The sequence below is a fragment of the Arachis ipaensis genome, chromosome B5 (genome assembly GCF_059453495.1).
Source record: "Arachis ipaensis isolate K30076 ecotype BB chromosome B5, ASM5945349v1, whole genome shotgun sequence".
NCBI lineage: Eukaryota > Viridiplantae > Streptophyta > Magnoliopsida > Fabales > Fabaceae > Arachis > Arachis ipaensis.
The window spans coordinates 24,983,771-24,996,934 of NC_142440.1; the positions used below are offsets into that span (position 1 = coordinate 24,983,771).

Here is a 13,164-nt window from a genome sequence, read left to right on the forward strand (position 1 = left end):
TCAGAATGGACCATCCTGGATATATTCTATGATGGTCTGTCTGAATTAGCTAAGATGTCATTGGATACTTCTGCAGGTGGATCCATTCACCTAAAGAAAATGCCTGCAGAAGCTCAAGAACTCATTGACATGGTTGCTAATAACCAGTTCATCTACACTTCTGAGAGGAATCCTGTGAGTAATGGGACGCCTCAGAAGAAGGGAGTTCTTGAAATTGATACTCTGAATGCCATATTGGCTCAGAATAAAATATTGACTCAGCAAGTCAATATGATTTCTCAGAGTCTGAATGGAATGCAAGCTGCATCCAACAGTACTCAGGAGGCATCTTCTGAAGAAGAAGCTTATGATCCTGAAAACCCTGCAATAGCAGAGGTGAATTACATGGGTGAATCTTATGGAAACACCTATAACCCCTCATGGAGAAACCACCCAAATCTCTCATGGAAGGATCAACAAAGGCCTCAACAAGGCTTTAATAATGGTGGAAGATATAGGTTTAACAATAGTAAACCTTTTCCATCATCCACTCAGCAACAGACAGAGAACTCTGAACAAAATACATCTAATTTAGCAAACTTAGTCTCTGATCTATCTAAGGCCACTGTAAGTTTCATGAATGAAACAAGGTCCTCCATTAGAAGTTTGGAGGCACAAGTGGGCCAGCTGAGTAAAAGAGTCACTGAAGTCCCTCCTAGTACTCTCCCAAGCAATACAGAAGAAAATCCAAAAGGAGAGTGCAAGGCCATTGAAATGACCATCATGGCCGAAACCACAAAAGAGGAGGAGGACGTGAATCCCAAGGAGGAAGACCTCCTGGGACGTGTAGTGATCAATAAGGAGTTTCCCTCTGAGGAACCAAAGGAATCTGAGGCTCATCTAGAGACCATAGAGATTCCATTAAACCTCCTTATGCCCTTCATGAGCTCTGATGAATATTCTTCTTTTGAAGAAAATGAGGATACTACTGAAGAGCAAGTTGCCAAGTACCTTGGTGCAATCATGAAGCTGAATGCCAATTTATTTGGTAATGAGACTTGGAGAGATGAACCTCCCCTTTTCACCAATGAACTAAATGCATTGGATCAACTGAGATTTCCTCAGAAGAAACAGGATCCTGGAAAGTTCTTAATACCTTGTACCATAGGGACCATGATCTTTGAAAAGGCTCTGTGTGACCTTGGTTCAGGGATAAACCTCATGCCCCTCTTTGTAATAGAGAAACTGGGAATCTTTGGGGTGCAAGCTGCTAAAATCTCATTAGAGATGGCAAACAATTACAGAAAACAGGCTTATGGACAAGTAGAGGACATATTAGTAAAGGTTGAAGGCCTTTACATCCCTGCTGACTTCATAGTCCTAGATACTGGGAAGGATGAGGATGAATCCATCATCCTTGGAAGACCTTTCCTAGCCACAGCAAGAGCTGTGATTGATGTTGACAGAGGCGAATTAGTCCTTCAATTGAATGAGGACTCCCTTGAGTTTAAAACTCAAGGTCATCCTTTTGTAAACATGGAAAAGAGGCACAATAAGCTTCTCTCAAAACAGAGTCAACCAGAGCCCCCACAGTCAAACTCTAAGTTTGGTGTTGGGAGGCCACAACCAAACTCTAAGTTTGGTGTTGAACTCCCATATCCAAACTCTAAGTTTGATGTTGGAAAGTCTCAACAATGCTCTGAACATCTGTGAGGCTCCATGAGAGCCCACTGTCAAGCTATTGACATTAAAGAAGCGCTTGTTGGGAGGCAACCCAATTTTTGTTTATCTAATTTTATTTTTCCTATTCTTTCATGTTTTATCAGGTTCATGATCATGTGGAGTCACAAAATAAATATAAAAATTGAAAACGGAATCAAAAACAGCAGAAGAAAAATCACACCCTGGAGGAGGATATCACTGGCGTTTAAACGCTAGTAAGAAGCATCTGGCTGGCGTTCAACGCCAGAACAGAGCATGGTTCTGGCGCTGAACGCCCAAAATGGGTAGCATCTGGGCGTTTGAACGCCAGAATTGCACCCTGGAGAAGAGCTGGCGCTGAACGCCCAGAACAAGCATGGTTCTGGCGTTCAACGCTAGAAATGGGCAACAAATGGGCGTTCAACGCCCAGAACAAGCACCAATCTGGCGCTGAACGCCCAGAGTTGTGTGCAAGGGCATTTTGCATGCCTAATTTGGTGCAAGGTTGTAAATCCTTGAACACCTCAGGATCTGTGGACCCCACAGGATCACCTCAGGATCTGTGGACCCTACAGGATCCCCACCTACCTTCACTCACTTCTTCTCACCCCTCTTTCACACAATCCAATAAACACTCTTCCCCAAAACCCTTCACCAATCACCTCAATCTCTCTTCCCTATCACCACTTCACCACTCACATCCATCCACTCTTCCCCATAAACCTACCTCATAAACTCCACCTACCTTCAAAATTCAAAATCAATTTCCCACCCAAACCCATCCTATATGGCCGAACCTTACCCCCCTCCCTTCCCTATATATAGCCCTCCATTCTTCCTCATTTTCACACAACATAACCCTCTCTTCTCTTCTTGGCCGAATACACCTTTCCCCCCTCTCCTCCATATTTTCTCCTTCTTCTTCATCTATTCTTTCTTCTCTTGCTCGAGGGTGAGTAATATTCTAAGTTTGGTGTGGTAAAAACATAAGCTTTTTGTTTTTCCATTACCATTGATGGCACCCAAGACCGGAGAATCGTCTAGAAAAGGGAAAGGGAAGACAAAAGCTTCCACCTCCGAGTCATGGGAGATGGAAAGATTCATCTCCAAAGCTCATCAAGACCACTTCTATGATATTGTGGCCAAGAAGAAGGTGATCCCCGAGGTCCCTTTCAAGCTCAAGAAGAATGAGTATCCGGAGATCCGACATGAAATCCAAAGAAGAGGTTGGGAAGTTCTAACAAACCCCATCCAACAAGTCGGCATCCTAATGGTTCAAGAGTTCTATGCCAATGCATGGATCACTAGGAACCATGATCAAAGTAAGAACCCAAACCCAAAGAATTATATTACAATGGTTCGGGAGAAATACTTAGATTTTAGTCCGAAACATGTGAGGTTGGCGTTCAACTTGCCTATGATGCAAGGAGATGCACGCCCCTACACTAGAAGAGTCAACTTTAATCAAAGGTTGGACCAAGTCTTCATGGACATATGTGTGGAAGGAGCTCAATGGAAGATTGACTCCAAAGGCAAGCCGGTTCAATTAAGAAGACTGGACCTCAAGCCTGTGGCTAGAGGATGGTTGGAGTTCATCCAACGCTCCATCATCCCCACTAGCAACCGATCTGAAGTTACTGTGGATCGGGCCATCATGATTCGTAACATCATGATTGGAGAGGAAGTAGAAGTTCATGAAGTCATCTCCCTTGAATTCTACAAAATAGCTGAAAAGCCCTCTCCTGGGGCAAGGCTAGCTTTCCCTCATCTTATTTGCCATCTATGTTACTCAGCTGGAGCTTTCATAGAAGGAGACATTCCCATTGAGGAAGAGAAGCCCATCACTAAGAAAAGGATGGAGCAAGCAAGAGAGGCCATTCATGGATCTCAAGAGACACATGAAGCTCATCACCATGAGATCCCGGAGATGCCTCAAATGCATTTTTCTCCACAAAACTATTAGGAGCAAATCAACACCTCCCTAGGAGAATTAAGTTCCAACATGGGACAATTAAGGGTGGAACATCAAGAGCACTCCATCATCCTTCATGAAATTAGAGAAGATCAAAAAGCAATGAGGGAGGAGCAACAAAGACAAGGAAGAGACATAGAAGAGCTCAAGAACATCATCGGTTCCTCAAGAAGGAAACGCCACCATCACTAAGGTGGACTCATTCCTTGTTCTTAAATTCTCTGTTTTTCGTTTTCTTTATGTTAAGTGCTTATCCATGTTTGTGTCTTATTACATGATCATTAGTATTTAGTAACTTTGCCTTAAAGTAGTGAATATGAATCCATCACCTCTCTTAAATGAAAAAATGTTTTAATTCAAAAGAACAAGAAGTACATGAGTTTCGGATTTATCCTTGAACTTAGTTTAATTATATTGATGTGGTGACAATACTTTTTGTTTTCTGAATGAATGCTTGAACAGTGCATATGTCTTTTGAAGTTGTTGTTTAAGAATGTTAAATATGTTGGCTCTTGAAAGAATGATGACAAGGACACATGTTATTTGATAATCAGAAAAATCATAAAAATGATTCTTGAAGCAAGAAAAAGCAGCAAAGAACAAAGCTTGCAGAAAAAAAAAAGAAAAAAAAGCGAAAAAAATAGAAAGAAAAAGAAAAAGCAAGCAGAAAAAGCCAAAAGCTCTTAAAACCAAAAGGCAAGAGCAAAAAGCCAATAGCCCTTAAAACCAAAAGGCAAGGGTAAATAAAAAGGATCCCAAGACTTTGAGCATCAGTGGATAGGAGGGCCTAAAGGAATAAAATCCTGGCCTAAGCGGCTAAACCAAGTTGTCCCTAACCATGTGCTTGTGGCGTGAAGGTGTCAAGTGAAAACTTGAGACTGAGCGGTTAAAGTCAAGGTCCAAAGCAAAAAAAGAGTGTGCTTAAGAACCCCGGACACCTCTAATTGGGGACTTTAGCAAAGCTGAGTCACAGTCTGAAAAGGTTCACCCAGTTATGTGTCTGTGGCATTTATGTATCCGGTGGTAATACTGGAAAACAAAGTGCTTAGGGCCACGGCCAAGACTCATAAAATAGCTGTGTTCAAGAATAATCATACGGAACTAGGAGAATCAATAACACTATCTGAACTCTGAGTTCCTATAGATGCCAATCATTCTGAACTTCAATGGATAAAGTGAGATGCCAAAACTATTCAAGAGGCAAAAAGCTACAAGTCCCGCTCATTTAATTGGAGCTATGTTTCATTGATAGTTTGGAATTTATAGTATATTCTCTTCTTTTTTATTCTATTTGATTTTCATTTGCTTGGGGACAAGCAACAATTTAAGTTTGGTGTTGTGATGAGCGGATAATTTATACGCTTTTTGGCATTGTTTTTAGTATATTTTTAGTAGAATCTAGTTACTTTTAGGGATGTTTTCATTAGTTTTATGTTAAATTCACATTTCTAGACTTTACTATGAGTTTGTGTGTTTTTCTATGATTTCAGGCATTTTCTGGCTAAAATTGAGGGACTTGAGCAAAAATCAGATTCAGAGGTAGAAGAAGGACTGCTGATGCTGTTGGATTCTGACCTCCCTGTACTCAACGTGGATTTTTTGGAGCTACAGAACTCAAAATGGCGCGCTTCCAATTGCGTTGGAAAGTAGAAATCCAGGGCTTTCCAGCAATATATAATAGTCCATACTTTGGTCGAGTTTAGACGATGTAAAAGGGTATTGAACGCCAGTTCTACGCTGCTGTCTGGAGTTAAACGCTAGAAACACGTCACAAGCCAGAGTTGAACGCCAGAAATACGTTACAAACTGGCGTTCAACTCCAAGATTGACCTCTACACGTGTAAACATTAAGCTCAGCTCAAGCACACACCAAGTGGGCCCCGGAAGTGGATTTATGCATCAATTACTTACTTCTGTAAACCCTAGTAGCTAGTCTAGTATAAATAGGAATTTTTACTATTGTATTTACATCCTGGATTGTATCTTTTGATCATTTTTTAGATCTCTAGACCTCCATGGGAGGCTGGCCACTCGGCCATGCCTACCCTGTATTCACTTATGCATTTTTCAACGGTAGAGTTTCTGCACTCCATAGATTAAGGTGTGGAGCTCTGCTGTTCCTCAAAGATTAATGCAAAGTACTACTGTTTTTCTATTCAATTCAACTTATTCTGCTTCTAAGATATTCATTCGCACTTCAACCTGAATGTGATGAATGTGACAATCATCATCATTCCCCCACGAACGCGTGCCTGACAACCACTTCCGTTCCACCTTAGATTGAATGAGTATCTCTTGGATCTCTTAATCAGAATCTTCGTGGTATAAGCTAGATTGATGGTGGCATTCATGAGAGTCCGGAAAGTCTAAACCTTGTCTGTGGTATTCCGAGTAGGACTCTGGGATTGAATGACTGTGACGAACTCCAAACTCGCGAGTGTTGGGCGTAGTGACAGACGCAAAAGGAGGGTGAATCCTATTCCAGTATGATCGAGAACCTCAGATGATTAGCCGTGCTGTGACAGAGCATTTGGACCATTTTCACAAGAGGATAGGATGCAGCCATTGACAAGGGTGATGCCTCCATACGATTAGCCATGCAGTGACAGCGCATTGGACCATTTTCCAGAGAGGATAAAAAGTAGCCATTGACAACGGTGATGTCCTTACATAAAGCCAGCCATGGAAAGGAGTAAGACTGATTGGATGAAGACAGCAGGAAAGCAGAGGTTCAGAGGAACGAAAGCATCTCTATACACTTATCTGAAATTCTCACCAATGATATACATAAGTGTTTCTATCCTTATTTTCTATCTATTTATTATTTATGTTCGAAAACTCCATAACTATTTTATATTCGCCTGACTGAGATTTACAAGATGACCATAGCTTGCTTCATACCAACAATCTCCGTGGGATCGACCCTTACTCACGTAAGGTTTATTACTTGGACTACCCAGTGCACTTGCTGGTTAGTTGTATCGAAGTTGTGAATGAAAAACAATTTATTAAGACGTGCGTACAGAGTTTTTGGCGCCGTTACCATGAGATCACAATTTCGTGCACCATTGATTTTGTATTTTCAGAGATGTTGAAAAACAATGATTCCATGAAGGCCTATAAAAAGGCAAAGAAGGCTGCTGCTGCTCAAAATATTTTGGCCAAGGCGGCGGGAGAGGGATCTTCTCAAGTTCCAATGAAGCCGCCCGTGCCGAGTTCTCCTGGGCCGAAGAAGGTGATCCCCATTCCTCGAGTTCGTCTGCCTGACCCTCCACAGACTTCTATCGCTACTTCTGGTGCTCCTCCCAACAAAAAACAAAAAATGATTGAGCCTTTCAACCTTGACGCTCCTGACTTTGATGCGGTGGAATTTGTTGACCAACAGATCGGTCCTTATGGTGTCGTCCCTACTGACGACTTCTCTCTCCTTCGCCATTTGAACTTCATAACTCGGAGTAGCATCAAGATGGCCCATATGGGGCTGCCCTGTATCAGACTGCTCAAAATCTTCCTCTTCATGCCACCAAAGCTTTCATGGAAGAGGCCAAACAAAAGTTTGATCGGATGAAGGGCTTGAAAGAGGAGCTTGAGGTGAAAGTAGCTAAACTGGAGAAGGATCTAGAGAACGAGAAGGCTAGCTCTCTTGCCCTGGTGGCCTCTGTGAGGTTGGCTGAGGACACTGCGTTGAGGCATAAGGATAGTTATGTTACATCTTATCGGGAGGTAATACGTCTGAGGGAGGAGTTGGAGTCTACCCGAGTTGACTACTCCGAGCTCCAAGGTCATCTTGTCGGTAGCGTAAATGCTGCTTATGATAATTTAAAGGAGCAGGTTCAAGTTCTTACTTCTAAGGTTGACCTTACTCTCTTCAGTTTGGACAACGTTGTAAGAGATGGTAAGATTGTCCCGGACGACCAGGATGATGATGACGTCGGGCCTCCCCCTGTACCTGCTGCTAAAGTGTCGACTTCTATAGCTCCTCCCGCTGGGATCGTTCGTCCAGAATTGGATCCTGATTGTCAAATTCTGAATAGGGACGACGGTACAGTGGATGCAGCGCCTCTCCAGGCTCGTCCTCCTTCACCTCAGACTGATGCTGCCGAGAAGTCTTCTGATCTTAGCTGAATTTTCTTGGATATTTGTGTAGATAGCTCGACCTGTGGGTTTTTAAAACTCTTTATTTTGTAGTCTTTTATGCTGACTGTTGATACTCTTTTTGGTTGCTTGTTTAGCAACTTTTGATTTGAAAAAACAACAAGTAGCTTTCAAGCTTTTTGGGCCTGACCCTGAAGCTTGTTAAAATATTATATATTATGCTTGTTTGCGCTTGTCTTGACACCTTTTTGGGTTTTGAGAGTGTTGGAGCCTTGCTGCTCGGCCTCTTCGGATTGCTTTGTACTTATTGCTTGTAGCTTGGATCCTTTGAGGTCATGGATATTGTGGGTCCAACTTGTATTTCGGTTTTCTCGCTTTTATTTGTATTTATTACTCCGTAACCGATTTCGTCACGTTGGTCCGCTTTTCAGTTATTTTTGTAATCCTCTTTCTTGGACCTTTGTCAGGTCTCTTTCAGGGATTACTTTTATAACTTTTTTGTAGGAGGTCGACTTCTTTACGTCGTCCTCTTCTAAGTTATTTTTTGTAATCCTCTTTCTTGGACCTTTGTCAGGTCTCTTTCAGGGATTACTTTTATAACTTGTTTGTAGGAGGTCGACTTCTTTACGTCGTCCTCTTCTAAGTTATTTTTTGTATTCCTCTTTCTTGGACCTTTGTCAGGTCTCTTTCAGGGATTACTTTTATAACTTGTTTGTAGGAGGTCGACTTCTTTACGTCGTCCTCTTCTAAGTTATTTTTTGTAATCCTCTTTCTTGGACCTTTGTCAGGTCTCTTTTAGGGATTACTTTTATAACTTATTTTTCGTAGGAGACCGACTTCTTTATGTCGATCTCTTCTAAGTTATAGCAATTCCTCTTTTATAGGGTTGGCCAGACCTCTTTCCAGGAATTTGCTGATAACTTGGGTTGACTTGGTCCGACTTCTCAACGTCGGCCAGTCTTTAAGTTATTATTTAGCAATCCATAAGACCTCGTCAGGTTCTTTTTTCGAATCACTTTCGATAACTTTTTGCATTATTCTGTGTTCATCTTTGCTGATTTGTAGAAGGTGGTTTCTGTCTTTCTTTGGTCGACCTTTAGATGAATCGCGTTTTCATCTTTATTGGTCTTTTATCGTGATCGTACAGTGAATCTGTTTTTCACTTTCTGTCGATCTGTTGCTTTATAATCAGACGATGAATGCTTCAGATTAATGCGTCTTGAGAATTTGTAGCATATCTAAAGTATATTTTATTCAAAAGAAAGTGCAAATATATACATGTTGGGGTTTTTCATCCTTTTAAGTCGGATAATATCTGGATCTCAACTTGGTGCCTCCTTAAAAAACCTTTTTAGGAAAAAGAGTGCATCCTATGATGAGATCTTTTACCTTCTCTAGCTATAGTACCTTCTTAGGTTGTAGGCGTGCCACGATCTGGGAAGCTCTCGTCCTTCGAGTTCGGACAGTCTGTAGTAGCCCTTCCCGAGTACTTCTATGACTCGGTAGGGTCCTTTCCAGTTTGCTGCCAACTTTCCTTCTCCGGGTCGAGTTGTTCCAATATCATTTCGGATTAGGATGAGATCATTCTCCACGAAACCTCTTGGCACTACCTTTTGATTATATCTTGAAGCCATTCGGCGCTTTAGCGCTTCTTCCCTGATCCGAGCTCTTTCTTGGATTTTCGGAAGTAGGTCAAGTTCTTCTCTTTGAAGTTGGGAGTTGGCTTCTTCATTGTAGTGGACTACTCTAGGAGACCCTTCCTCGACCTCTACTGGGATTATTGCCTCCACTCCGTACGCTAATCGGAACGGTGATTCATTTGTGGTGGAATGTGGCGTAGTTCGATATGCCCATAGGACCTGTGGAAGTTCTTCAGCCCAAGCTCCCTTCGCATCTTGCAGTCTCCGTTTCAACCCAGCCAATATGACTTTGTTGGCAGCTTCGGCTTGCCCATTGGCTTGAGGATGTTCCACGGAGGTAAACTGGTGCTTTATGTTCAAGTCGGCTACTAATTTCCTGAAGCCTGCATATGTGAATTGAGTGCCATTATCTGTGGTGATGGAGTATGGAACCTCGAACCTCGTGACAATGTTCCTATATAGGAATTTCTGGCTTCTTTGAGCAGTGGCGTTGGCTAGGGGCTCTGCCTTAATCCACTTTGTGAAATAGTCTACTCCGACTATGAGGAATTTGACTTGTCCTGATCCCTGGGGAAAGGGTCCTAGAAGATCAAGTCCCCATTTTGCAAATGGCCAAGGCGAAGTTACGCTGATGAGCTCTTCTGGCAGGGCGATGTGAAAGTTGGCATGTTTCTGGCATGGGAGACATGTCTTTACAAATTCTGTAGCTTCCTTTTGTAGAGTTGGCCAGTAAAATCCCGCCCGAAGTACCTTTGTAGTGAGAGCTTGTGCCCCGAGATGATTGCCACAAATGCCGCTGTGTACTTCCTCTAAAACTTCCCTTGTGTTAGAGGTCGGCACACATTTTAACAATGGTATTGAAATCCCTCTTTTGTATAGGGTGTTGTTTATGATGGTGTAGTACTGAGCCTCCCGTTTTAACCTCTTTGCTTCCTTCTCATTTGTGGAGAGTGTTTCTTTTTTGAGGTAATTAATTATGGGGGTCATCCATCCTTGATCTTGACTTGTTATAGCTAGGACTTTTTCTGCTTCCGAAATTGACGGGTTCTATAGCATTTCCTGGATGAGGCTTCTATTGTTGCCCCCTGGTTTGGTGCTGGCTAGCTTTGAGAGTGCATTAGCTCGGGCATTTTGTTCACGGGGTATGTGGCAGATCTTATATTCCCCGAGTTGTCCGAGCTGTTCCTTGGTTATATTCAAATTCTTTTTCATGGTGGGATCTTTGGCTTGGTAACCCCCTGTTATCTGTGAGGTGACTACTTGTGAGTCGCTGAAGATGTTGAGTTTTTGAGCTCCAACTTCCTTAGCCAGCTTCAAACCAGCTAGTAACGCTTCATATTCTGCCTGGTTATTTGAGGCCGGGAACCCAAATTTGAGGGAAAGCTCAACTTGGGTTTCTTGGTTGCTTTCTATTATCACACCTGCGCTGCTTCCAGTCTTATTTGAAGTCCCGTCTACATAGAGATTCCATTTTGCGGGGGTTTCTGGGGTATCTGTGAATTCTGTAATAAAGTCGGCCAAGTATTGTGATTTTATGGCTGTCCGAGCTTCATATTGGAGGTCGAACTCGGATAACTCGACTGCCCATTATAAAATTCTGCCTGCTAGATCTGTTTTCTACAGTATCCCTTTTATGGGTTGGTCGGTCCGGATTTTAATGGTGTGAGCCTGGAAGTACGGGCGTAGTCGTCGAGATGTCAGTATGAGAGCATAGGCAAACTTTTCTATTTTTTGGTAGTTCAGCTCAGATCCCTGCAGCGCTTTACTAATGAAGTATACAGGTTGTTTCCCTTTGTCGTCCTCTCAAACTAGTGCTGAGGCTACTGCCCGACTTCCTACCGCAAGGTACAATACGAGTGGTTCTTCCTTTCGTGGTCGAGTTAGGATAGGTGGTCGTCCCAGGAAACTTTTGAAATCCTGGAAGGCTTGCTCGCATTCCCTTGTCCATTCGAATTTCTTTCCTTTCCTTAGAGTGGCATAGAAAGGAAGGGATCTTATCGCTGATCCCGCTAGGAACCTGGACAAGGCTGCCAATCTCCCATTGAGTTGTTGTACTTCTCTAACAGAAGTTGGGCTTTTCATGTTGAGTATGGCCTGACATTTATCCGGATTTGCCTCAATTCCTCTTTGTGTGAGCATAAAACCCAAGAACTTGCCTGCTTCTACTGCGAAAGTGTATTTTGCGGGATTGAGGCGCATGTTATGCTTCCTTATAGTGTCGAACACTTGGGCCAGGTCGGACAATAATGTCTCTTCACTTTGTGTCTTTATTAACATGTCGTCCACGTAGACCTCCATGATCTTTCCGATATGATCTGAAAAGACTTTATTCATTAGCATTTGATACGTAGCTCCCGCATTATTGAGACCGAAAGGTATTACAATGTAGCAGTAGTTTGCTTTTGGCGTCAAAAACGAGGTCTTTTCTTGATCTGGTGGATACATGGGAATTTGGTTGTATCTGGAATATGCATCCATAAATGAGAGGTATCTATATCCGGATGAAGCATCTACCAGGGCGTCGATACTTGGGAGTGGGTAAGGATCTTTTGGGCAGGCTTTGTTGAGGTCGGTGTAGTCGGTGCACATTCGCCATTTTCCCATTTGATTTTTTTCACCAAGACGACGTTAGCTAGCCATAGTGGGTACTTGACTTCTCTTATGAATCCTGCCTCCAGTAGTGCTTGTACCTGTTCTTCCACAGCTTGGGATCGTTCTGGCCCAAGTTTTCTTCGTCTCTGCTGTACCGGCCGAGATCCTGGATAGACCGCCAACTTGTGACTCATTAGCTTGGGGTCTATGCCTGGCATGTCTGTAGCTTTCCATGCGAAGAGATCGACATTATCTCGTAAGAACTGTACTAGTAATTCTCTTGCGTCTCCTTTCAGGATCGTGCCAATATTAGTTGTGTCCGAGGTATCCCCGATCTGAACTTTCTCTATTTCTCCTTCGAGTTGTGGACGGAGTTCTTCACGTCTCTGAACTCCACCGAGCTCAATTGTATGGAACTCTTCTCCTCTACCTCTGAGGTTTAGACTTTTGTTATAACAGCGGCGCGCCATCTTTTGATCTGCTTTTATTGTAGCTATCCCTTCTGTAGTTGGAAATTTCATGCATAGATGTGGAGTTGAGACTATTGCGCCGAGTTGATTTAGTGTTGTCCGACATATTAGGGCATTGTAGGCTGAACTCACGTCGACCACGATGTAGTCTATCTTGAGTGTTCTGGATTGGTTCCCTTTTCCGAAGGTTGTATGTAGTGGCACGTATCCCAGCGATTGTACTGGGGTATCTCCTAGTTTGAACAGGCTGTTAGGGTATGCTCTAAGTTCCTTTTCTTCTATGCCGAGCTTGTCGAAGGCAGTTTTAAATAAGATGTCGGCGGAGCTCCCTTGGTCTATTAATGTACGGTGAAGATTGGCGTTTGCCAGTATGATGGTGATGACAATGAGGTCGTCGTGTCCTGAGATGATACCGGATGCATCCTCTTTGGTGAATGTGATTGCAGGGATGTTGGGAGCTTCCTCCTTTCCTTCAACATGATATACTTCTTTGAGATATCTTTTGCGGGATGATTTGGAGATTCCTCCTCCTGCAAATCCTCCGTGTATCATATGGACATGTCTTTCTGGCGTACGAGGTGATCGCTCGATTCGTCCGACATCTTCATCCCTTCTTCTCTTTCTTTGATCATCATCTCGGGTGGCCAGAAACCGATCTAGTTTTTCTTCTCTTACTAATTTTTCTATGATGTTTTTTAAGTCGAAGCATTCGTTG

General features: G+C 42.8%; 1 protein-coding gene across 1 annotated transcript; it reads left to right on the plus strand.

Moving 5' to 3' along the window:
* The first annotated feature begins 7,216 nt into the window (after positions 1 to 7,216).
* On the plus strand, positions 7,217 to 7,777 carry LOC148563639 (uncharacterized). The gene has a single exon (XM_088486885.1). It carries the CDS (start codon positions 7,217 to 7,219, stop codon positions 7,775 to 7,777), a length of 561 nt encoding a protein of 186 aa, XP_088343011.1.
* Positions 7,778 to 13,164: the final 5,387 nt, after the last annotated feature.